The sequence below is a fragment of the Jaculus jaculus genome, chromosome 5 (genome assembly GCF_020740685.1).
Source record: "Jaculus jaculus isolate mJacJac1 chromosome 5, mJacJac1.mat.Y.cur, whole genome shotgun sequence".
Taxonomy (NCBI): domain Eukaryota; kingdom Metazoa; phylum Chordata; class Mammalia; order Rodentia; family Dipodidae; genus Jaculus; species Jaculus jaculus.
Window position 1 is genome coordinate 162053076 of NC_059106.1, and position 24065 is coordinate 162077140.

The following is a 24065-nucleotide window of genomic DNA, read 5'->3' on the forward strand; positions in this document are numbered from 1 at the left end:
GAAGATCAGTAAATGCTACACAGTCCACTGAGCCCAGGTCAGCCTCCGAGCGGAAGGGAATGCCGCCATTTCCAGCATGGAAACCGGGCACAGAGAGGCAAGAGCTGCGCAGTCTCACTCCTGCGTGGAATCTGCAAACGTTGATCACAAGGAATCCGAGAACAAAATGCTGGTTGCTAGGGGCATTGATGGGGATGGGATGAGGAGAGCCTGTCAAAGGGTGTGGAATTTCAGTGAGAAAGAAAATGAAAAAAGTTATGCAAATTTATTAACCAGCATGTCTAGCCATAGCTTCCTGAATACTTTGATTTTTTTTTTTTTTTGATAGGGTCTCACTCTGGTCCAGGCTGACCTGGAATTCACTATGTAGTCTCAGGGTGGCCTCGAACTCATGGCAATCCTCCTACCTCTGCCTCCCAAGTGCTGGGATTAAAGTTGCATGCACTACCATGCCTGGCCTTCCTGGATACTTTGAAATTGTTACCAGAGTAGACTTTAAATATTTGCACTACAAAAGCTTATGAAATGATGGGTTTGTTAATTCACTTGACAGAATCATTTCATTTTCTATATACCTAAACATGTTGTATGTCATTAAAATGTACAGTTTTAGTTTTCAATTACACCTTAGTGGTTTTTGTTGTTGTTGTTTTGCTTTGATCAGCTTAGAAGGTCTGTCTCAACAATTAGGTGGAGAACAATTGAAGAAGACATCTGTCATTGACCACTAGCCTCTACATCATGCACACACATGTATCTACCCACACATATGCACCTGCCCACACATGAGCATGTGTACACTCATGCACACATGCCTACACATGTAACAAACTTCTTCTGAAGATACCATGGACTCTAAGAATATACTTCAGGAGATGCTGGTCTGTCACGCAATGCACAAACTTCTTGTCTAGCATTCAGTGCCTCATTTCATTTGATCCCATCCATCATCTCCACAGACAGTCCCTGAGTCACAATGCTACAGCTTAGGAGCTTCTGACTTGATGGTACAGAAAATCAATACACGTTCAGTAGAAACCAGACTTTGAAGTTCGCTTTGTTCTTCTCTGACTGGCAGCACGTGGTCCTAGGCTGGTGGGAACAGCTGGTCTCCCAGGCAAGCCATGAAGCATGATGGGAAGTGGCCAGGGCCGAGCGCTGAACTCAGGTGTCTGGGTTAGCTCTGTGAAAGGCATTTTCACTCACAGTGGGTTCGTGGGGCTAACTCCAAGTACAGGTAGAAAAATGTGTGCTTCCGTCTTTATTAACTATTTCCTGAACATTGCTCCCCCAATATACCTGTATTTCTTTCTCCTAAGAAAATGACTTGCCACTCCATATCATTTCCATTGACTCCCCTCCCCTGCTCTGTGCTCCCCTAATTTGTAACACCTTCTTATGAAAGTCTTGCAGTCCTGCCTGGTCTCCAAGATGGAGTGTTTCTCAAGTTTTCCCAGGTCCCCCAGAAGGGTTCTGTTCCTTTAATCCCAGCTGTTGGGCTGAGGTTCCCTGGGGTCCAGATAAATACAGGGCAGAAATAGACAAATGCTTCATTGTTTTTACAAAGAAAAGCTTCAATATTAATACTAAAAACCCTCTCTCTTTGTCCCTCTCTGCCATTCTTTCCCCTTCCTTCTCTTCCTTCCTTTCTTCCTTCTTTCCTTCCTAGCTTTTTTCCTCCCTCTTTCCCATTCTCTCTGCCTCCTTCCTTCCTTTCTTCCCTTCTCCTTTCTCCCTCCCTCCATCTTCTTCCCTCCTTCCCTCTCTCACCCTCCCTCCCCCTCTCTTCTTCTCTTCCTCTTTCTTTCTTCCTCCCTTCCTTCCTCCCTTTCTTTCTTCCTTCCTTCCTTCCTTCCTTCCTTCCTTCCTTCCTTCCTTCCTTCCTTCCTTCCTTTCTTTCTTTCTTTCTTTCTTTCTTTCTTTCTTTCTTTCTTTCTTTCTTTCTTTCTTTCTTGCCTGCTTGCTTCTTTCTCTCTTATTATTTTTCTTCTTCTTTCCTTCCCTTTCTGTCTCCTTCCTTCCTTCCTTCCTTCCTTCCTTCCTTCCTTCCTTCCTTCCTTCCTTCTTTCCCCTCCCTCCCTCCCTCTCTCTCTCTCTCTCTCTCTCTCTCTCTCTCTCTTCTTGCTCATTCTCCTGCTTTCTTGTGTGCTATATTCTGGATACTGAACTCAGGGCCTCACTAAAGTTCCAGTATCATGTTGGGGTTCCTCCAGCACTGGGTTTGTTCTAAGTTGAGTTTCATCTGATGCTGTGTGTTTCTGGGGAACAGGGCACTTGGAGCGGCAGGTGTGCCATGTGCACACGGCATCTTATTATGCACTTCTTGAAGATGCTCGGCCTCGTCTAGTCCACAGTGGTGTTAAGGAAACACTGCCTTCCTGTTTCATATGCTCTGTCCTCAGTCAGCCATAAGGCATGGCTCCTGTTGTATAGCTTAGTTTTCTCCACTGTGATGTCATGACAAATACTGACTCGTTACTGTGATGCACCATGACAAATACTGACTGGCTACTTGGCTGATTATTCATCGTTTATAAACAAACAAAAAAAAAAATCAGGCTATGCTTTAAAATTATACAAGGAAGGACTGTGTACAATAATCTTGAAGAACACAATTCTTTATTTACTCAGAGAAAATATTTCTCATTTCCTTATCAGTCACAGAGTAGCATCTGAAATCCTGACTGAAGAAAACAGAGAGAAACAGCTTTCCCAGAGGAGTCTTAATCCTTGTTTTCATTCCAGCCAAGTACACGGGAGAGAAGCACAGGAAGAGAGTTGCTTGGTTTTATAAAAATCTTGAGGCATGGGCGATGGCTCAGTGGGTAAAGTGCCTGCTGTGTAAGCAAGAGGATCCAAGTTCAGGTCCCCCGAGCCCACATGAAAGCCAGGTGTCCGGGTGTGCACCTGTCATCTTGGTTCTGGGGATGCAGAGACAGGAGGATCCCTGGCCTTGCTGGCTGGCTAGTTTAGCTGAATTGGCAAGCTCCAGATTCAGTGTAAGACTGACATCCAGTGTTGACCTCTGGCCTCCAACATGCATACACACATGTGCATTTACACACCTTATGGATATGCATATACACACACGCATGCACCCCAATACACATCCACATTCACAAACCACCCAGACTTGTTCCTTCCCCCTTTTGCCTCTTTATTTATTTATTTTATTTTTTAAAATATTTTTTGTTTATTTTTATTTATTTATTTGATAGTAAGAGAGAGAGAAAGAGGCAGACAGGGAGAGAAGAGAGAGAATTGGCGCGCCAGGGCTTCCAGCCTCTGCAAACAAACACCAGACACGTGCGCCCCCTTGTGCATCTGGCCAACGTGGGTCCTGGGGAATTGAACCTCGAACCGGGGTCCTTAGGCTTCACAGGCAAGTGCTTAACCGCTAAGCCATCTCTCCAGCCCCCTTTTGCCTCTTTACTGAGAGCTTGTGTACCGGGAAGGTGTGGTGGGAGAAGTGGCGGTGAAGGCTTGTCTCTATAGAGCAGGGTAGGGGCAACATGGGAGAGGAAATAAGTTGGAGACTGGGGATTACCTCAGCGTCAGGGCGCTCCATCTTCTGGGTTCTTTTCATTGATTTAATTGGACAGACTTTTAGCTGAGGCTGAGAGCAATCATTTGCACAAAACAAATATCTGCTATCAAAGATCCCCAGCATCCAAAGCAGGGGGTCTTATCTGGCTGGGGTTTGACTGTAGGAAATCAAACACGTGTGCCTTGTCTTTCTTGATTGTGTGAGCTGAGCCGCCTGTGTCCAGGAAGCAACCATGGGCCATATCCTCATCCGGTCCAGGGGAACATGTGACATAGGGCTGGAAGTGCTACATATTGAACAGAAAGAATTTTTATTGTTTAGCCACGAAGAACATAGGTAGAGTCCTTGGTAATGATGAAAGTTCAAGTGTGGCATCTAGGGTTCCCATCATCATGAAGGACTACCAGCAACAAACACTACAATTAAAATCCCAACAGTAGTGGAAACATGTTAAAAATAATTTTTTAGTTTCTCATATAAACTTAGGCTATAACCCTTGGGTCTTTAAGAGAGTCTAGCCTAGGGTAAGGTGACAATGTTGACCCTGAATCTTCTTATAATGGCCTTGAGAATAGTTAGCACTATATGGTCCCAGAAAAATGAGAATACCCCATTTTGTTTTGAATGCCTGATATCAGATAGTAGTTATGCTAATTAAAAAAAAAACTTTTTTTTCTTGGGCTGGAGAGATGGCTTAGAGGTTAAGCGCTTGCCTGTGAAGCCTAAGTATCCCGGTTCGAGGCTCAATTCCCCAGGACCCACGTAGCCAGATGCACAAGGGGACGTACGCGTTTGGAGTTTGTTTGCAGTGGCTGGAAGCCCTGGCGCATCCATTCTCTCTTTCTCTCTGCCTGTTTCTCTCTCTGTCGCTCTCAAATAAGTAAGAATAAACCAAAAAATATTTAAAAAACAAAAACAAAACCTTTTTTTTTTCTTATTTATTTATTCGAGAGTGACAGGGAGAGAAAGAGGCAGATAGATAGAGAATGGGCATGCCGGGGCCTCCAGCCCCACAAACGAACTCCAGATGTATGTGCCACCTTGTGCATCTGTAATGCTCACTTAAAAAATTCAGAGTTGGGCTGTAGAGACGGCTTAGCAGTTAAGGTGCTTGCATGCAAAGCCAAAGGACTCAGATCCAATTCCCCAGGACCCACATAAGCCAGAAGTACAGGGTGGTACACACATCTGGAGTTTGTTTGCAGTGGCTGGAGGCCCTGGCACTCCCATTCTTTCTCTATCTGCCTCGTTCTCTCTCTCTCCTTTTCAGATAAATAAACAAAGCTCTGAAATAAAACTCAGAGTAGAGGGGTTGAGTCTTGCTTGTCTCCCCAACCTCTGTGCTGCTGCAAACCATCCCCCAACAGATGCCACACCTCCAACTCTGCAGACCTCATCGCAAGCTGGTGATATTGCAAGCTGGAGATGCCCCCAGATGACCCCCCCCCAATCACCACCGGAGTTCCCATCCTACTCCTGACCTGAGGGCAGAATGACATTTCCAGAGCTAGAGTGCTAACTCCCTGAGGATCCCTCCTCCCCCTCAATTTGCCTTGCTCCAGCCCAAAGGAAAATAAAAAGTGAACACATTTTAAAACTCCAGCCTCACACTTCCTCTGCTTGTTCGACAGCCTTCCCCGCCTCCCCCTACTGTAACCCAGCTCACTGCATGTCCCCTCCCAACTCCCACAAGCTGCCACCTGGCTCTGAGAGCCTGCTCCACCTCCCACCACCTCCCATGGCTCACGATGATGATCCGTCCCCTCCTTTGTCCTCCCACAACAAAGTCCCCCTGTCTCACTCCTCACATCAGCCTCTGGAAACAAGAGGTTTCAAGGTGAGACAGAGGGAGAGAGAGAGAAAGTGCGTCTCCTCAGGGCAGCGAAAATCCTACTCATTCCATGAAACTGGAGATTAGGTGGCAAGCTTTCCTCATCCATCTCAGAGAACACAAGGTGGATCTGCAAACAAATGTCCACTGGAAAGAGGGCCCTAGAGGAGTGGCCCCCAGCAAGGAAGGCTATAGGGTGTCTAGACCACCAGCCAGGGCATGTGGTCCGTCCAGAGCGGGCCATGCTGAGGGAGAGCTGGGTCTCCGATGATGTTCTAGAGATAGGAGTGAGCAGATGGTCCCAGCGAACAACACTGAATTTTAACTGCTCGAACTCCCCAGAGGCCAGCAACTTGACAGGCAGGGGGAGCCTACCAGGATGGAGCGCCCAGGACTTGCCACTCTGAACAACTGGCTGCCAACCCCTGGCCTGAGGAGTTGGCTGGGTACCTGGTGTGACCACCTTCACCTCCTGCTAATTTTCCAGTCCCTCCAGGGAATTATCACCAATCATCTACCGCCCTCGGATTCCCTCACGCAAGGCTGACGCTTCTCCTGCTCACTACCCAGCTCTTCCTCCATGCAATGGGTGCGTGAGCTAGGACTGGCCCATGGGCTCCCTGAATTCACCTGGATAGGAGGAGCCTCCCTGTGTCTGCATGGCTTCAACTCGGGAAGGCAACAACCACTGGGAGGAGAACTTCACCTCCTAAAACAGCATCACGTGGGACAAACAAAAAGGGTGTCCAGCAGAGCCGCAGAAAACAGCCCTACATGCATTTCTGGCATGCTTTTTTTTTCTTTTTATTTAATCTTTTACAGAAGATATTAAATTTCAGGCTCAAGTGTTTGGGCAGGGGGGGGGTGGAATCTTGATGTTTGAACATTGAGTCAGAGAATTGCACTCATAAAGGTTCCTTCACAGTTAGCAAAACTGCCCGGATGTCCACCAAGAGTGTAGTGTCCAGGTGGGGCCGTATGGTCAGCGTGATCTTAAGAGACACACAGAGGGCTGGAGAGATGGCCTAGCGGTTAAGTGCTTGCCTGTGAAGCCTAAGGACCCTGGTTCGAGGCTCGGTTCCCCAGGTCCCACGTTAGCCAGATGCACAAGGGGGCGCACGCGTCTGGAGTTCGTTTGCAGAGGCTGGAAGCCCTGGCGCGCCCATTCTCTCTCTCTCCCTCTATCTGTCTTTCTCTCTGTGTCTGTTGCTCTCAAATAAATAAATAAAAATTTAAAAAGAAAAAAGAGACACACAGAGCTGGTCTCTCTGGAGGTCAGCCTCCTCCAGGCTGCGAGTCTCCTCAGTGTCTACCACCATCTCCATGGAGAAGTGTCTCTGGTTGGCAGTGACAGCGGTTTTCATGTTCATTCTGACAGGGAACTACCTTCTTTTCTTTCTTTCCTTCTTTTTCTTTTGTGTGTGTGTGCTTCAAGGTAGGGTCTTGCTTTAGCTGAGGCTGACCTGGAATTCACTATGTAGTTTTAGGGTGGCCTCTAACTCATGGCAATCCTCCTACTTCTGCCTCCTGAGTGTGCCACCCGAGGCATGTGCCACCATGCCTAGCTTGCTTTCTTTTTCTTTTTCTTTTTTTATTTAAAATATTTTATTATTTATTTATTTATTTGAGAGAGGGAAAGAGGCAGAGAGAGAGAGAGAGAGAGAGAGGGAGAGAGAGAGAGAGAGAGAATGGGCTCACCAGGGCTTCTAGTCACTGCAAATGAACTCCAGATGCATGTGCCACCTTGTGCATCTGTCTGATGTGGGTCCTGGGGAATTGAACTGAGGTCCTTTGGCTTTGCAGGCAAGCACCTCAACCACTAAGCCATCTCTCCAGACCCTGGCTTGCATTCTTAATTTTTTAAAAACAATTTATTTGAGAGTGACAGATGGACAAAAAGAGAAAGAGGCAGAGAAAGGCAGGGGGCGGGGAGGAGAGAAAGAAAATGGGTGTGCCAGGGCTTCCAGGCACTGCAAACAAACTCCAGATGCATGTGACACCTTGGCCATCTGGCTTATGTGGGTCCTGGGAGAATCGAGCCTCGAACTGGGGTCCTTAGGCTTCGCAGGCAAGCACTTAACCGCTAAGCCATCTCTCCAGCCCCCTCCCACTTGCATTCACATTTGGAGCAAGGAGAAAGACCTTAGTAGTGAGTATAGGAGGTAGCAGATGAAACCACAGGGAAGGGTGACTGAGTAGGGTGTGAAGCTCACTTGGATGGAGATGTGGCTCATACATTAACCTGTATTCCTGTACTATATCCATTTCAGTCCCTTCAGTCTCAACCCCTGGGCCTCTGTTTCCAAACAAGTATGCCTATACTCTCAGCTCAGAAGCAGGTCAATCTAAAATCTGTTTTCCATTAAGGACAATCATAAGCATTACAAGGACATGACAACAGCATCTCAGAGTACAGACAGGTAGGGGAACGCTGCCCCACTTCTGTTGAAAGCCGGGACTGACATGATACATTGTGTGACAACTGCATTCCTGTGGTCTGGAAGCACAAATAATCCTTTTGCGGCTACCCTTAGGTGGCCCCTCTCCCATTCTATGTGCCTCCCTCCTCATTCAGGTAACCCTGGGGTGAATGCGTAGGCAGGAGGTTGGGTCAGTTAAGTTGCTAGGGGAGATTAGAGCCAAACTGGTGAGCGGAAGTAGATGTGGCTGGTGAAGAGTAAATATTATTCAGCTTCCAGTGTCATGGGCATGCGAAAGAGCAAATCTTCAAGGTGGGTTTCCAGGACCTCGCTCTGCTTCATGGCCAAACAGGTCTAGAAAGGAAGGAGCAAACCTGCACACACCCAACTTTGCAGTCCGGCCGCCCATTGTCGTTTCTCAGTTTCTGCCTCCCAGTGTTTCTTTTGGTTTGATTTTGTTTGGTGGAGTTCTGTGGACCTTGGAGCTAAGACTTGGGTAACAGTTTTGGGTGAGTCAGGCAGGAGCAAGAGCCTAGCCACCCTTATGACTGGAATACTCTGGCTAGGGATTGGGCCTTGGGGCCAGAGGAGGGACTGTTCTCTGGGAATGCAGTGCCCACAAGCAAAGGTGTAAGTGTGCAGCCGGAGGAAGGAAGAGAGTTCCAGGAATCACGAGTTTAAGTCCAGGGACTCTTTGAGCTGATGCTATAGTTTCCTTTATGAATGTGAGCCTGAGAGGTGGACTTCAGCATCTCACATTGCACTAATGGGGAGAAGATACCTTTTGCAAAGTGCCAGCTAGTGGGCCTGGTATGGCATACTCGTGCATACTGAGCCATGGAGGTGTTTACTGCAGCAACCATGTAGCCAGGTGCTGTCCGACTGTGAGCGTTTGTGGGGTTTGAATGTGAACCCCCCTCCATAGGCTTTGTTTGAACATACGGTTCTCAGTGGGTGACCTGTTTGGGAAGGTTGTGTGAGCTTTAGGAGGGGGTGTCTTACTGGAGGAAGTGGGTCACTAGGGGTGGACTTTGAGGTTTCAGCCTGGTCCACTTCCTTCCTGACTCTAAGTCCGACGCGATGAGCTGGCTTTACACTCCTGCCGCCACACTTTCCCACCGTGGAGGACTCTTTCCCCAGAACTTTAAGTCAAAATAAATCCTTATTTCTTAAGCTGTTTCTCTTCAGGTATTTTGACACAGCAATGAGCAAAGTAACAAATGCAGCATTAGAGAGGGGACCCCCCCCCCAAAGGAAGTTAAGACTGTGAAACAAAAATGACCTCAGACAACCTACCATTGTGCACATCTTAACTTAGATACATTCCAATCGGAACCCATTGTATCGACTCCTGCTCACGTTCTTCCTGCTGTCTGCACTGCCGTCCTGGGGTGACCTCAGAACCTCCAACCAGGCTTCTCCTCCAGGCTCAAGGCTTGAGCAAGTCTGTTCCAAATGCATCCATTTCCTCCTCCCTCCCGCTGGCCACCGCCTCTTTAGTGCATCTCCTGTCCACCCTGGTGTGGGGCCCCAGTCTCTTAGCTTGCCCTCCATACCACCTCCTGGCTGCTTCTCTCCACTTTCACCCAAACCTGCTGAAATCCTTAAGTGCTACCTGCACCACCCACAGGAAAACCCAGGCTACATGCAGTCCCTTTATAAGGCCCCCCCCTTTCATCTGTGGGAAATGCTTTTTTCTTCCGATGAACCACATCCTCCCATCTCTGACCACTTTCATGCTGTGGCATTTCTCTTGTATCGTGGCGCTTGCACTCCTGGAAGCTGCCCAGTAAAAGCCTGCTGATCCTCGGGGCTCGAGGGGAGCTAGGATCGGCAAAAGGCAAGCCTTGCGGGCGCCTGCCATCTTCAGTCATGTGCCAGGCCGGCTCTGCCAGAACGTGTTCCCTGAGCTGTAGCTGTTTTAGGCCTGTGTCTCTTTTGTCCAGCAAGGCTTCATGTAGTGCACGAAGGAACCCCACTTTTTGTTTTTTGTCTTTGCATGCCTTAATACAATGCCAGAGCGATAACAGCTGCTCCACCACGAAGTGAATAGATGATTGAAAGCCACTTTGGTTTAATAGGGCTAATTTAACACGTGATGATGGCGACTGGTTTCCTCTCCTCATCCCAGTTGACAGGAGAAAGTTTCAAGTCTCTGCTAAATTTGAGCTGTTTCTCTAATCACAGGAGGAATTTCCTCCACTCTAAAGCAAACAGGCAAGAACTCCAACACCTCCCGGGCCAGGCGTTTGGCCTGCTCCCCTCTCTCTGGCTCGATAAGGACTCAGCCCCTGAAGTCATTCCAAATAAAACTTGTTTATTTGAAAATAATGCCGAGGAACTTCCCATTTCCGGGCAGATCTGATGTGATTGTGATGTGCAGGTGGGCTGCACAGGTAGGGATGGCCAGGGAAGGATTCTCCATGAAGATGACCATGAGGATGACCACAAGGGATACTCTGGCTGGGAAGAGAAGAGCTCAGGGACCCATGTGTCCGAGGAAGGCTGGCAAGATGGAGGCAGAAAGCAATAGGAAGTCACCTTCTCTGTCAGGATTGGGGGAGATCTAAATGCACTTCATGAGACCCCATCTGCTGGGGCAGCAATGCCTTGTAGACATATGACTGTCACAAGGCAGGAGGCAGAAATACAGTCTACAGCACCAGCAGAAAGCCGGGTGGGAGCCTCAGGAAGATGCTCTGTACCATGGAGAAGCGCTGGTCCACGTTGCTAGTGTGCTCTGTCTGTCCGACTCCACCACCACACACAGGGTCAGATTCCTCATTTCATTTCAACCCACATCACAGATGAAGCCATGTGACGGGACTTCCTGCCTCATTCCCAGAAGCCCTACAGTGGGCTTGAAGGGACATAGCAGCAGCCACTGACCATAAAGCAGATTTCCCAGACATTTATGCAACTGCCTACAAAGGTACTGATCGTGATTCCAGTCCCCTGCGCAGCCAGGCTCTTGCATAGCCTCCAAGTTTCTATCATCTGACTTTGATTTGAGATGAGAGCAGAGCCTGCTCACCCCGGCATCACCTTGGATGACAGCAGAGTTCTGGTCACTGCATATCTATTTATAGACAGGACTGGGCTTCACCAAGCTCTGGCTTTCATTTGGATCTCACTAAGTGGCTGGGTGGTGAAGTGCTCGGTACTGACGAGTCAGCTTCCTCCACTGGCTTTTCCAGCTTCTCCACTTATCCAGGGATTCTGGTAGCCTAAGCCTGAAAACCTCCACTTCAAACATATAAACAGATCTCAAAGGACAGTGTTAAAAAATCAATAGCCCAGGAGTGGTTGCACGTCCACAGCCAGTTAATGGTATGGGTACTGTGGATTTTTTTAGATGTCACAAATCTTTCTGCTGATAGCTGTCCTTATCCCCTCTCCTTTTTATCTATCCATCCTGTTTTTACCTCTTATAATTTAGTTTTTCATCTCATTATATATTTTCTCATGTGCATTTTGCTATTTCTCTTTTCTTCCACATCAATTTTTCTTTCATTCCATTATATTCTTTACTGTGTACCTCCTAACTTTTTAAAGAAATATTTCTACTTATTCATTTGTGAGGAGAGAGAGAGAGAGAGAGAGAGAGAGAGAGAGAGAGAGAGAGAGAGAGAGAGAGAGAGAAAGACGGAAAGACAGACAGACAGACAGACATGAGCCCAGGTCAGCAGGCTTAGTACACAAGCATCTTTAACTGCTGAGCAATCTTTCAAGCCATTTTAAGAACAGGACATGAAATATTTTAAAGTAATGTATTTGTTAAATATTTCCTATTTAAAATTATTTATTTATTTATTTGAGAGAGGGAGAGAGAGAGAGAGAGAGAGAGAGAGAGAGATATATATACAGATATATACATAGAGAAAACAGACACACCAGGGCCTCCAGTCACTGCAAACAAACTCCAGATGCATGTGCCACCTTGTGTACCTGGCTTATGTGGGTCCTGGGGAATTGAACCTGGGTCTTTTGGCTTTGCAGGCAAGTGCCTTAACCACTAAGCCATCCCTCCAGCCCAATACACTGGCTTTTAATTGGACATCTAGGAATCTATTATTCTTTTTATGTCTCTTGGTTGTCATTTAGGAAAGGTGGCTGCAGTCTAAGTGTTTGAGGTGGTGGGGGTAGGTGTGGCATTGCCGAGCTGCTGAGAGCATTTGGACGTGGCAGGAGAAGTACTGCTCCCGGTTCTAGTTAAACATAGAGACGTTCTGGTGAGCAGATGGCTTTGGCTTGGCAGCTTGTCAAGAGAGTGTTTACTGGCTCTGGAAACCCATTCAGAGCACTGTGTCCTGGGCATTCGTGATTTCGTTTATGTCCCCTTTCTCTGGTGGCCACAGATTTTATGGTGTGGTAACTGTATGTTCAGTTTTTCTCTCAGCTAGCTGATTAGGATCTCCTTACATAACAATACATCTATTCCCTTATACATTTCCTGGGTAAGAGCTACGGAGCTGTGCCCTTCCTTATTTATGAATTTAATACGAATAGCGTGTTTATTTGCACTGATCACACGTTTCCTCTTAGAGGCTCTAGAAGAGTTATGGCAGCACTCGTCTGCTAACGAAAATGCTGTATCTTTCTAAGAATCAGTGAGCTGGGATGCTGGCTATGATTCCAGGGCCTGTGCTCAAACTTTAAATTTCCTTGGGCATTAAACATTGCTATGTCACCTTGTCCTAAAAGACAAAGCAATTCGTGAGGACGACTGAGCCCCTTCCTTTACTCAAGGATTTGGAATTCAGTGTTGGTCTAGCTTTCCTAGGCAGCGGGTCATTAGCACTGCTACAGGACAGAAATCGGCAACAGGAGAGCCACCCCACGGGAGCCAAGGGGCGAGCTCCAGATCCAATAGAGACAGGAACCTCACAATGCTTTTATCACAAACACTGACTTGCACATTGTCTGGAGGACTTTATAATTCAGTTAGGGAACACCATTGTATTTATTACACCAGAGGTCAAAAAAGGGATCTTGGGCTGGAGAGATGGCTTAGCGGTTAAGCGATTGCCTGTGAAGCCGAAGGATCCCGGTTCGAGGCTCAATTCTCCAGGACCCACGTTAGCCAGATGCACAAGGGGGCGCACGCGTCTGGAGTTCGTTTGCAGTGGCTGGAGGCCCTGGTGCGCCCATTCTCTCTCTCTCTCTTTACCTATCTGCCTCTTTCTCTCTGTGTCACTCTCAAATAAATAAAAATAAACAAAAATTAAAAAAAAAAAGGGATCTTTTTTTTTTTTGCATGTGTAAGTGTGTAATGTGATGGGGTTGGTAAAGGTGTTTGTGTGTGTGTGTGTGTGTGTGTGTGTGTGTGCATGCGCACTCCCATGCACTGCCACATGTGCTTGCCCATGGTGGTGTGTGTTTGTCTGCAGTGGTGGGAGGTAGGGAATCGGGTGTCCCACTACATTGCTCTCCCTCCTGTTCTTACTTGGGCTGGAGTCTCCTATTGATCTTGGAGCTTGTTGTTTCCCCCCCTCCACAAGCCCCAGTGGTTCTTCAGTCTCTGATGCCCACAGAACTGGGGTTACAGGCATGCATGGCCATGCCTAGTGGTTCATATGGATCCTGGGGATAGAACTCTGAGCAGTCTGGTCTCTCAGTCCCTCATAATTGTGCAGAAAATGCTCTTAACTGCTGAGCCATCTCTCTAGCCCCAGAGTATAAATTTTTTATCCCCATTGGAAAACACATTTAATTTCAAAGTAAACAAAGATGTCTATACACTGAAGTATTTAATTAGTGAAACGATTATCAGTGCAACAAACTGAAAAAACAGCAACTTTATATAAGATTGAGATAACAAAATACTTCATCAGATATCTAAAGAATCTAACAAAAGCTTGTAAAATCTTTTAGTCTCACAGTCCATGGGCAACACCATTTGGTTTAATTCATTCATACACTCAAGACTGAATTCATGGACAACAATGCTTGGGTCTAGGTTGTTAACAACTTTAGCTCCCAGAGAACCTGTGGGGCTGGGCATCATGACTCAAGCCTGTAATCCCAGCATGTAGTAGGCTGAGGCTTGAAGTTTGCCAGCCTGGGCTGCAGGTGAGACTAGGTCTCAAAAAAACCAACAAGGAGGTGGAGAAAAAAGAAGAAGAAAAATGGGTCATTTGTACTGGTCATTAAGATCTAAAGATATACTGGGCATGGTGGCACACACCTTTAATCCCAACACTCGGGAGGCAGAAGTAGGAGGGTCACCATGAGTTGGAGGCCACCCTGAGACTACATAGTGAATTCCAGGTCAGCCTGGACTAGAGTGAGGCCCTACCTTGAAAAAAACACAAAAAAGTGGGGGGGGAAGATCTAGAGATATGCTATGCATGGTGGTACATACCTTTAATCCTAGTACTCTGGGGGGAGGTGGTTGAGGTCGGAGGACCTCCATGAATTCAAGGACAACCTGGGCTACAGAGTGAGTTCCAGGTAAGCCTGGAGTACAGTGAGTCCTTGCTTCAAAAAGACTTAGATGGAATGGGGCTGGAGAGATGGCTCAGCTGTTAAAGGTGCTTGCTTGTAAAGCCTGGTGGTCTGGGTTTCATTCCCCAGTATCCATGTAAGAAGCCAGATGCACAAAGTGGTACATGCATCTTGCAAGAGGCCCTGGCAAGCCCATATTCTAGTTCTAACTCTCTCTCCCCCATTGCAAATAAATAAATAAATATTTTAAAAAGATTTAGATGGGCATATGACCAATATGCAATATATTCATACAGTAAAGCTCATGAATATATATCTATATCTATGTCTATATCTATATCTATATCTATATCTATATCTATATCTATATCTATATCTATATCTATATCTATATCTATATCTATCTATCTATCTATCTATCTATCTATCTATCTATCTATCTATCTATTGTTTACAGTTGAGTACTTAATCTATTCCTGTGTGATGACATGTGAATGGGGGCTGTCCATGGTACCACATCTTATTAGACAACACGGGCTCAACCATGTAAGAGCCCCCAGGATCATCATTTCATACTAATTCTGATAAGAGCCTATTGCAGACTTTATGATACTTTCACTTACAAAGACCCAGTTTCGGAGTGCTTCAAAGCAGTAGTCATGGTTTTCAAAATTTCTCAGTCTGCTGAGACCACAGGCAGCAGAGAATAGAGCAGTAAAGTGGGGCAGAGGATGATGGGGAAATGATGGCAGAAGGGAAGTGTGGGCTCCCAAGGAGCTTTGTCCCTTTGCTATTCCTTCAGAGGCAGTGGTTGCACGGCGAAATTACCATGAGGTGAGAACCTCTTTGAACTTAGGCTGAGGTTTGCGGGCAGAAATTACAGGAATGCAATGCAAGGACTGCTTCATGTGCCCTTGTCTAGGAGAGGGACGTGTTGAGATAGGCATTATGGCTGTGGCCAGGTAGGAACTTTTGCCTTTATTACTCATTGGATGTGAGGAACAATAGCAGGAGGAAGCGCTCTGGCATGTGCGGGTAAGCCATTTGTTTTGCAAGACAAATTTAATAAGGTGCTCGTTACCCAGGGGATAACGTGGAAGCGCTTGCAAGCTTGCTATAGCTTTCCATACAAAACCTGCTACCAGGAGCAGCGTGTATTTTCAAAGAAACAATTACCTGCTTGTTCTCTTATCTCCATGGTCTTTAATATTTAATCATCAACAGAGAAAATGGCATCTCTCGTTTCAGGAAGATTTATTATAATTAATTCCACTCTCATCTGAAAATGCTATATGGAACCTATTTATTTAGCTTAAGAGCGTAGAGCCTTGTAACACTATTCAGATCATTGCTAGCTACTTCTGTCTCCTTCACTCCATGTTCATTAGTTCCATCTGAAGTTTCTGATTTACACCTGAAAGGTTGAATGCTGATTCAGCATTCTTCCCTCCTTTTAGATCATCCAGCCCATGAAATTATCCCCACCAAAAAAAAAAAAAAAAAAATACCCAACAAAAAAAACACTTCCGCTAATTTTGGCTAAATCATGGGTCCCTATCCCCAAAGTAGTGCCATGAACAATGCCCATTTTCATTCTGCAGAGTCCGGGCTTTGAGTAACAGCAACAGACCAGAAACTTGACTCCAAGAAATAGGAACTTCGAAGAAGGCATACAGTAATGTGGACACAGTGTAACACACAAGACCAAATAGACCTTGGCCAATGCAGGGACGAATGGTAAGGCCAAACAGATAATCACACGGGGCTGTAACCTCTGCACGATTTCATGTTTTCCACTCAAAACCAGAAACAAATAATAAATGTCATATGACTCACTCATGGATTCTGTCAACTTGGCCATCGCTGTTGTTTCTTCGTTGTGCTTTTCCTGGAGGTGAGAGGAGAAAAGACAATTATCCATCAAATGTGCATGAGAAATGAGCACATACAGTGAACCAGTTGTGTCTGTATCTCCCTTCTTTCATTTCCTAGACCACTTATATTATAGCTACATTTCCAAGCAGTCACTGAAAAGAGAATTTTAGGGCATTAAAAACCTCCTCATTGCTCTTGGCAGTGAGCAAAATCACACTGATCTTGGATATATATATAATTGGTGACGCACGACCAGTTCGCAAAACCTCTTTGACACTGGAGATTTGACATCCATATGCCAAATTTTTGCTCTCTATTTTCCCCTGTTGAAGCTTTTTCTTTGGTATTTTTGGAGTTGATATTTTTGTCATCATTTGGTTTCCATAAAACTAGATAAATTTTATACATCTTTTGTCTTACTTTTTAGATTCTTTTGAAGTCTTTTGAAAGTCATCACTTTTGATGGGTCTACAACCTTATCTATTTTGAGCTGAAAACATTTTGTTTCAATCAAGATATAGGTTATAACCCACTGAGTTTGAGAGCCAGGCTGATACATACAGAAATTGAATGTGACCTAATTAAAAAGCGACATTGTAGCTGTTAAGAATAGTTGCCTGTCCTACAGAGCTCTCTTCCATGTCTTCAGATGTCTTCACTTTCTTGGTTTCTAAGAACAGCCATAAGGAGAGCACTGGCCATGACAGGTCTATGCATTGGTAGGTTCATTTTCTCGGTTGTGAGACTAATACATATGCTCATTATTTAAAACCCAGAAAATACTGAGAATTCCACATCTGAACATACAGTTCTCTCATAATACCATCCTTGGAGGCAATCACTGGGACAATCTGGGTGAGCAGCTTCCCATCCCTATTTCTATACCTAGGACTGTTTATAGACATGGTACTGTGATCCCCCTGTCAGAGACACAAACGTTCACACACATAATGCTGAAAGCCACGCCTCCACTTGTCACCAAAGCACGTCTCTCCCAGTAAAGGTGGCACACAGCATCAACATGTGGTGAACACATGCCTTTCCTCCTGGGAGCTACAGTTTCCTTAACCAGCAAACTCCCATCTCGCTTATTTACAAGAATTTATTCCTTTCCCATTTAATTCATTCGCTTTTTTTTTTTTTTTTTTGCTATTTTATCAAATACCACAATAAACACCACAGTGTTCCATTGTCCTATATGGAGACTGTATATGTGGTAGTTTGTGTAACTGGTCTTTTCTTTTGATTCCTTTCAACTTAACCATGACATTCAACACCCCTGAACTTTGACAAAATGACAGGTGGATGATGGTACTTTGTTATGTTGTCTGTTTTTTTTTTCTCTGACCCTTTGCTACAGTGCCCTTCACGTGTCATTGCTGGCATTGGCCCCTGCTCTCATGTTCCAGCACCTTTGCCATCAACGTTTACATTCTCAGAAGCCTAGGGTGGCATTTTTGTCTCCCCATGGTCTTGTATGATGCTGAGCACGTCACAGCTGCTGGGCTATCACCTGAGTTGATGTATCATAGCTACAAAACCATCACTCGCCTTTCCAAAGGCACTGTCCCTAAACTGAAAGGTGTGCTTTGATTGAGTGGCGACAAGTCTCCTTGATTTACACCAGCCTGTATTCCTAACACTTAAAGCAAGACGCTGCCTCCTATTTAATGTTATAAACAGCTCTGAGAACAGAGGGAATCAAGAGTAATGATGCCTGTAGCTTCCAGCGGTGGTTGAATTCTATTGCCAACTTGGTCAGATCAGGAAGGAAGTAAAAGACATGATCTTGGGTGGGTCACTGAGATTATTTCCAGGAAAGATGGGAGGAGGGAGGAGCACCTTTTTCCCAGTGTTGGCAGCTCTTCCAATGGTGAACTATACATAATGAAGCTCCGAGAGAAGACAGAGTCCTTCGCCTGGCTGGCCGTGCTACCCACTGGTGCCTGCACCGACCCTGTTGCTGCCATCCTTCACGGACTCTGGAACCCAGCCCCAACTTCAACGACCTTCAAACATGGACTGAAGACCAGCATCTGTCCAGGCCAGGAATCCCCTAGGCCTTCAGTGCCAGATAGGGGTTTCTGAGGCATCCAGCCTCGTGGACTAAGCAGCTGCCAGGATCTCTGACCCTCTAGCCCATGGACAGTTCCCTGTTGGACTACTCACTCTGTATCCTGTAAACCAACCTAATAAATCCCTTTATAATATATGCTCATTCTGCTGGCTGTGCTCTCTAGAGATCCCTGACTCACACACGCTTGGTTTATACAGAGATGCTGAGATGCAGCGTGGCAGGGGCCAGGTGTTCTGCCGTAGAGACAAACAAGACGGCAAGAGCAACTTGTCACGGCAACCCTGGTTCACATGACTGTGCACGGGGCCGCTTCCAGAACTGGTAGGTCTCCTTTTGGTACATGTGTGTGTGTGTGTGTGTGTGTGCATGTTCATATGTGTAGAGGGCACACATGTGAACATGAATGTCGAGGCCGAAGGTTGATATTAGGCATCTTCCCCTATCATGTTCCACCTTGTTTTTGTCTCTACTAAACTCGGAGCTCACGGATTTGGCTAGACTAGCTGGCCATCAACCCCCCGGGGACCCTCCAGTCTTTATCTCCATAACATTGGGATTACAGGTATATGCTAATATGCTACCATGCCTGGCATTGTTACCTGGGTATTGAGGATAGAACTCAGGCACTCATGTTTATGTGGCAAAAACTTTACCCACTGGGAGCCATTTTCCCATTCCCTTGTCTGTGTGTGTGTGTGTGTGTGTGTGTGTGTGTGTGTGTCAGACCCCAGTGTCTCTTCTTACTCCAAGAGTCAGGCATGTTTTGAACCCTGGTCTTGCTTGTGGTGGTTTCTGAAGCTCTTACTCTGATGTGGCATCTGTCCTGGTCTTGTAGAGGCAAAAGCCTGTTGTTCAGCATTTGCCTTTTCTATGTAGTTAACAGGAAGTTCTGATATTAAGGATGGAGGGGTCCTTAAGAACCCTAAATTTGTCTGTCTCAGGCTGACTATATCATAACTTACAGTGGAAATCATGACATATTTTTTTGGGGCAGCTTAGTCACTTCATTGGATGGCTTACAATCTCCTTATGGCCATGTATACCCAATAAAGCATTTACATTCCACTCTTGGTTGCAAGCAAGCTCTCTTCCATATTCAAAGCCAAGAGTTCCCTCCGCAGTAAATTTCCTGGATGTTGGATCTGCATTACTGGGAAGAGATTCCGAATGTGTGGCCTAGTGAAGCTGTTGGAGATGCTCAGGGCCAGCCCCACAGGGATGCAGCAAATGAAAGCGAGGCTCAGGGAAGAGCGCTTCCGGCAGAGAAAGGGCTTTACAGCAAGCATCCACCTCCTCCCCCATCCCCGCTCCTGGCAAGTCACCTATCTTACGTCTGAGCTTCCTGCCAGCTGTCTGTTCCACACTAACATTCTTCGCTCCACCTGCCTCTGGCCTCATCTACAACACTGAAAGGTGGTCCTGAATCACCTCTGGGGAGCCACCAGAGACACAGAGCCTCTATAGCTGGGATGTGATATGTAGCCCACAGGCTCATGCGTTTGAACACTTGGTCACAGCTGGTGGGGCTCATTGGAAGGGTTGTGAAATCTGTTAGGCATGGGGCTAGTTGGTGGTACAAAGTTATAGGTTATCAAGAGTAGGTAAGAATACCCGGAGGCAAGATCCCCCACCCCCTGTGATCCCACAGGGCCTGACTGAGGACTTCATGACCCCACAGTGAATACCATAACCACACTGATAAGGGCCTCCAGGAAAACAGGAATGGGGGCCAATGGGATAAAAGAATGTATCTTATTATAATATATAAAATGAAATTAAAAAATTAAAAAGTTATAGGCCAGCCTGCTTCCACGCTAGCTCGCTATGTCCTCACAACAAACTGTGTTTCAAGCTGCCCCCAACTCTGCACGGCAGCAAACAGATCCTCCCCCGCCTCCAGACCCTCTCTGCCATGATGGACTATATCTGCCGAACTGTGAGCCAAAATATTATTTTCCCCCTTTGTTTGGAACTTGGTTACAGCAATAGGACAAGTGACTAACAGAGACACCCTGTTTTTTATCGCAGGCTAAAGATCCTTATCTCTACCCACAGCTCTGTGACTGCAGCTATGGATCCCTGAAACTCAGGATAGTTTTGGACCTTCCTGCCTTGGTATGCACTATTCTTTCTATCTAAATGCCCTAATGTTGCAGTCAGCTTCATGTTGCAGGGATGCACAGACACAGTTTTGGGAGGAATGGGTTTATTTCAGGCTTTTACAGTCCAGGGGAAGCTCCATCAATGGTGGAAGAAGCTGCCTACTTCTATAAATCCAAGGAGGGGGGGGGAGAGAGAAGGAGAGAGAGAGAGAGAAACTATAGCAAGAACACACCAACACCAGCAAGCAGGAACTGCCTGAACTCAAACTGCTCTGAACACGCCTAGGGTTGAACTCAGATGTCCCCCAAACACACCTTCAAACTGGACTCTAAGATCAGTGACATGCTCCCTGTTGCATTCAGGTTCACATTGATGGTAGAAATCATCTGACCAAGAGCAGCTTGTGGGAAAAAAAGGGTTTATTTTGGCTTCCAGACTTGAGGGGAAGCTCCATGATGACAGGGGAAAACAATGACATGAGCAGAGGGTGGACATCACCCTCTGGCCAACATCGGATGCACAACAGCAACAGGAGAGTGTGCCAAACACTGGCAAGAGGAAGCTGGCTGTAACACTCATAAGCCCGCCCCTAATAATACTCTGCCTGCAGGAGGTGTTAATTCCCAAATCTCCATCAGCTGGGAACATAGCATTCAGAATATCTAAGTTTACGGGGCACACCTGAATCAAACCACCACACTCCCCTCCAGTAGGATTGAAACCTTAATTTTAATAATACACATGAGTCTATGGGGCCATACATTTAAATTACCACATCTAGGTGCTTATTCCCCCTCCTCAGTTGATCCATAAGAACTCCACTGTACACTAACAATCTCTGAAAATTTCCCTACTCTTTCTCGAGTTTTATTTCTAACTGCTATGCTCATGCACACATGAATCCATATATCATGTTGAATAACTTGTTATGGGGGTCAGGGACACTTGGACTTTTAGAAAAGCAAAGTGCTGCCCACTAATAGTCTCACGTGGAGACTCTTCCAGGTCAGTGGTCACAGCTGGGAGGCCTTGTGTGGTGGGTCAGAAGCTGCAATCATTGAAAATGTCTATGACCCTGGAGAAGCCATTTTACTCTTGTGGCCTCAGTTTATCAGACTGTTCAAAGAATTTCTAGTGTGCTGACGCTCGGAACAGTAAATGTGGTTGACAATAAATGATGTACTGCATGCTTCACAAAAGGAGTTTAGATATTTACAACATAAAGAATGAGAAACGTTTGAGTGGAAAGAAATACTTAACTTGATTTAAACATCAAACGGTGACACATCACATGGTACCCCATTGATATATATATATATTGCATTTTTATGTGTGAGTTAAACTTTTAAATGGAAAAATGCAAGATGGATGTGGTGACTGGAATGTGAAATGACCCCTACAGGCTCATGTACTTGAACACTTGGTCCCTAGCAAATGGGCCCTGCTTGGCAGGGTTGAGGAGCTTTTAGGAGGTGGAGGCTTGCTGGAGGAAGAGGCTCCTGGGGGCAGGCTTTGAGGGTTTATAGCCTGCCCTACTTCCTGTTCTCTCTCTCTCTCTCTCCTACCTGATTCTGGTGAGTTGTGATGGGAGTTTCCCACTCTCACCTTCCATGCTTTCTCTGCCATGATGCGACTCCTCCTTGAAACTGTAAGCAGAATTAAACCTTTTTCCTTACCCAAGTTGCTTCTGGCTGGGTATTTTGTTCAAGCCACAAAAAGTAACTGATACAATGGGATAAGTAAATTCTAAACACACATATATACACAGAAGACTTGGTTTGCTGTTTGATGTGTACCAGCCCTGTTCAACTTTTATACAAAGTAGTCAACCACTGGAAGATGATGACTGGGTGTGTCTTGCTTCAGAGTGTGACTGTCAGTGGTGGTTTAAGGTGAAAAAGGCAGCCAATCAACCAACAGCCCACCCATCCATCCATTCACTCATCCATCCATCCATCCATCCATCCATCCATCCATCCATCCATCCATCCATCCATCCACCCACCCACCCACCCACCTATCCATCCATCCAACAAACTAACCTACCAGTTCTTATGTACTGAGTTCGTGTCTAGCTTGCAGGGAAGGTGTGTGATAGAGAATGTGAAAATGGGAATTCAGAAACCTGAATAGAGATGTGTTTCTGTCTAGTCTTGACCATTTCTTAGCTTACTAACTGACTGTGGAAGTTAGCTATCTTATGTGTAACGTGGGGCATGTGGAGTCAGTATGCACTCATCCACAGGCTGTTGTGAAGAACAGGAGCCAGTGAGTCTGAACACATTCAGAGTTAGGCCCTGTGTGCTTATAAATCCTAATTCTCCCTGGCCACTGTGGAGACTGAGTATGATGGCTATGTGGTTTTTTGCTATGTGAGAACAAATGACTTCTGGTATTTGTAGCAAAAATAATGCCAAGTTTCTCTGAGGCTAACAAGATCCGAATGTGCCAGTCTCTCAGAGTGACTGTGCCACTCACCCCTGACCCTCATCTCCCACCAGGATACCAGATGCCAGGACCTGGTGTGCTGCTCAGAGGGCTTGGCCCTCCAGGTCTGAGGGTACCCTCCTACAGTTGCTGTGTTCCTATGCTCAATGGAGAAACAGAAGCATTAGAGGAAATTGAAATATGATGATGTGTTTGAGCCAAACCTGTCACAGATACTGAAGGAAATCTTAGCATCTTATTTAAACTGCCGCAGACTCCTTAGGAACAAGGACTCCCAGGGGTAATGAGAATTTAATACTTTGTCTGCCTGTTTTCTTTCTGCCACACCTGCAAAGTGTGTGTGTGTGTGTGTGTGTGTGTGTTTGTAATTTCTACTTATAATCTTCCAGTTAAAGGGACTATGGCATTCTACTGAGACTGTCCAGAGCTGTATTTCTCTGAGATTATTTACAAACACAGTAGGATTTTTATTTTTAAATATTTTTATTTATTTATTTGAGAGAGATAGAAAGAGATAGAGAGAAAAGAGAGAGAGAATGGGCATGCCAGGGCCTCTAGTCACTGCAAATTCCAGAAGTATGTGCCACCTTATGCATTTGGCTTGTGTGGGTCCTGGGGAATCAAACATGGGACCTTTGGCTTTGCAGGCAAGTGCCTTAACTGCTAAGCCCTATACCCAGTCCAAAAAAGGGGGTTTTTAATGAGGGCAGGGCAGTTATGATAGATAGGCTGGATAGTTGAAAGCAAAGACTGAGGTGCTCTCTGTGTGTGTGTGTATATGTGTGTGTGTGTGTGTGTGTGTGTGTGTGTGTGTGAGAGAGAGAGAGAGAGAGAGAGAGAGAGAGAGAGAGAGAAGAAGAAGAAGAAGAAGAAGAAGAAGAAGAAGAAGAAGAAGAAGGGGGAATATGGATCCAGGAGGCAAAGCAGAGCTGGGTCCCCCAGACCCGCTGCGGGGGCTGGCGTGGAGTATATCCACCTGCTTCCATCCGGAAGTGGGCTTTGTGTGGTATGTGGACCGTGTGCAGATGGAGGAGCCTGTGCATACCTGTTAGGAGGCCAGGTGTACAGGGCTTGGTGTCCACCTCTATCAGACACAGCAGTGTTTCCTGGTGATGGAGTCTCTTGCTGAACCCAAAGCTGCTGTTTTTCAGGGGTGTGTGGCCATGCCCAGCTGTTTATGTAGGTATGGGTGTTGGGGAGTCAGACGCAGGTGGTCTCAGGCCCCTGTGCTTTGTGACAAGTGCTCTTACGCACTGAGCCATCTCCCCAATCCCAGAAGCAGGTTTTTAAGGATGAGGGAGAAACTCATCATGCTTG

At 46.1% G+C, this 24065-nt stretch overlaps 1 protein-coding gene across 1 annotated transcript in view; it reads right to left on the reverse strand.

Annotated features, from left to right (window-relative positions):
• The window catches only part of Kcnj6 (potassium inwardly rectifying channel subfamily J member 6), a 283658-nt gene that overhangs the window by 190024 nt on the left and 69569 nt on the right, over positions 1 to 24065 (reverse strand). Inside the window, exon 2 of the mRNA XM_045150778.1 lies at positions 16082 to 16133. Within this exon, the coding sequence (XP_045006713.1) occupies positions 16082 to 16106 (25 nt within the window). The 5' untranslated portion in view covers positions 16107 to 16133. The remainder of the gene's footprint in view (positions 1 to 16081; positions 16134 to 24065) is intronic.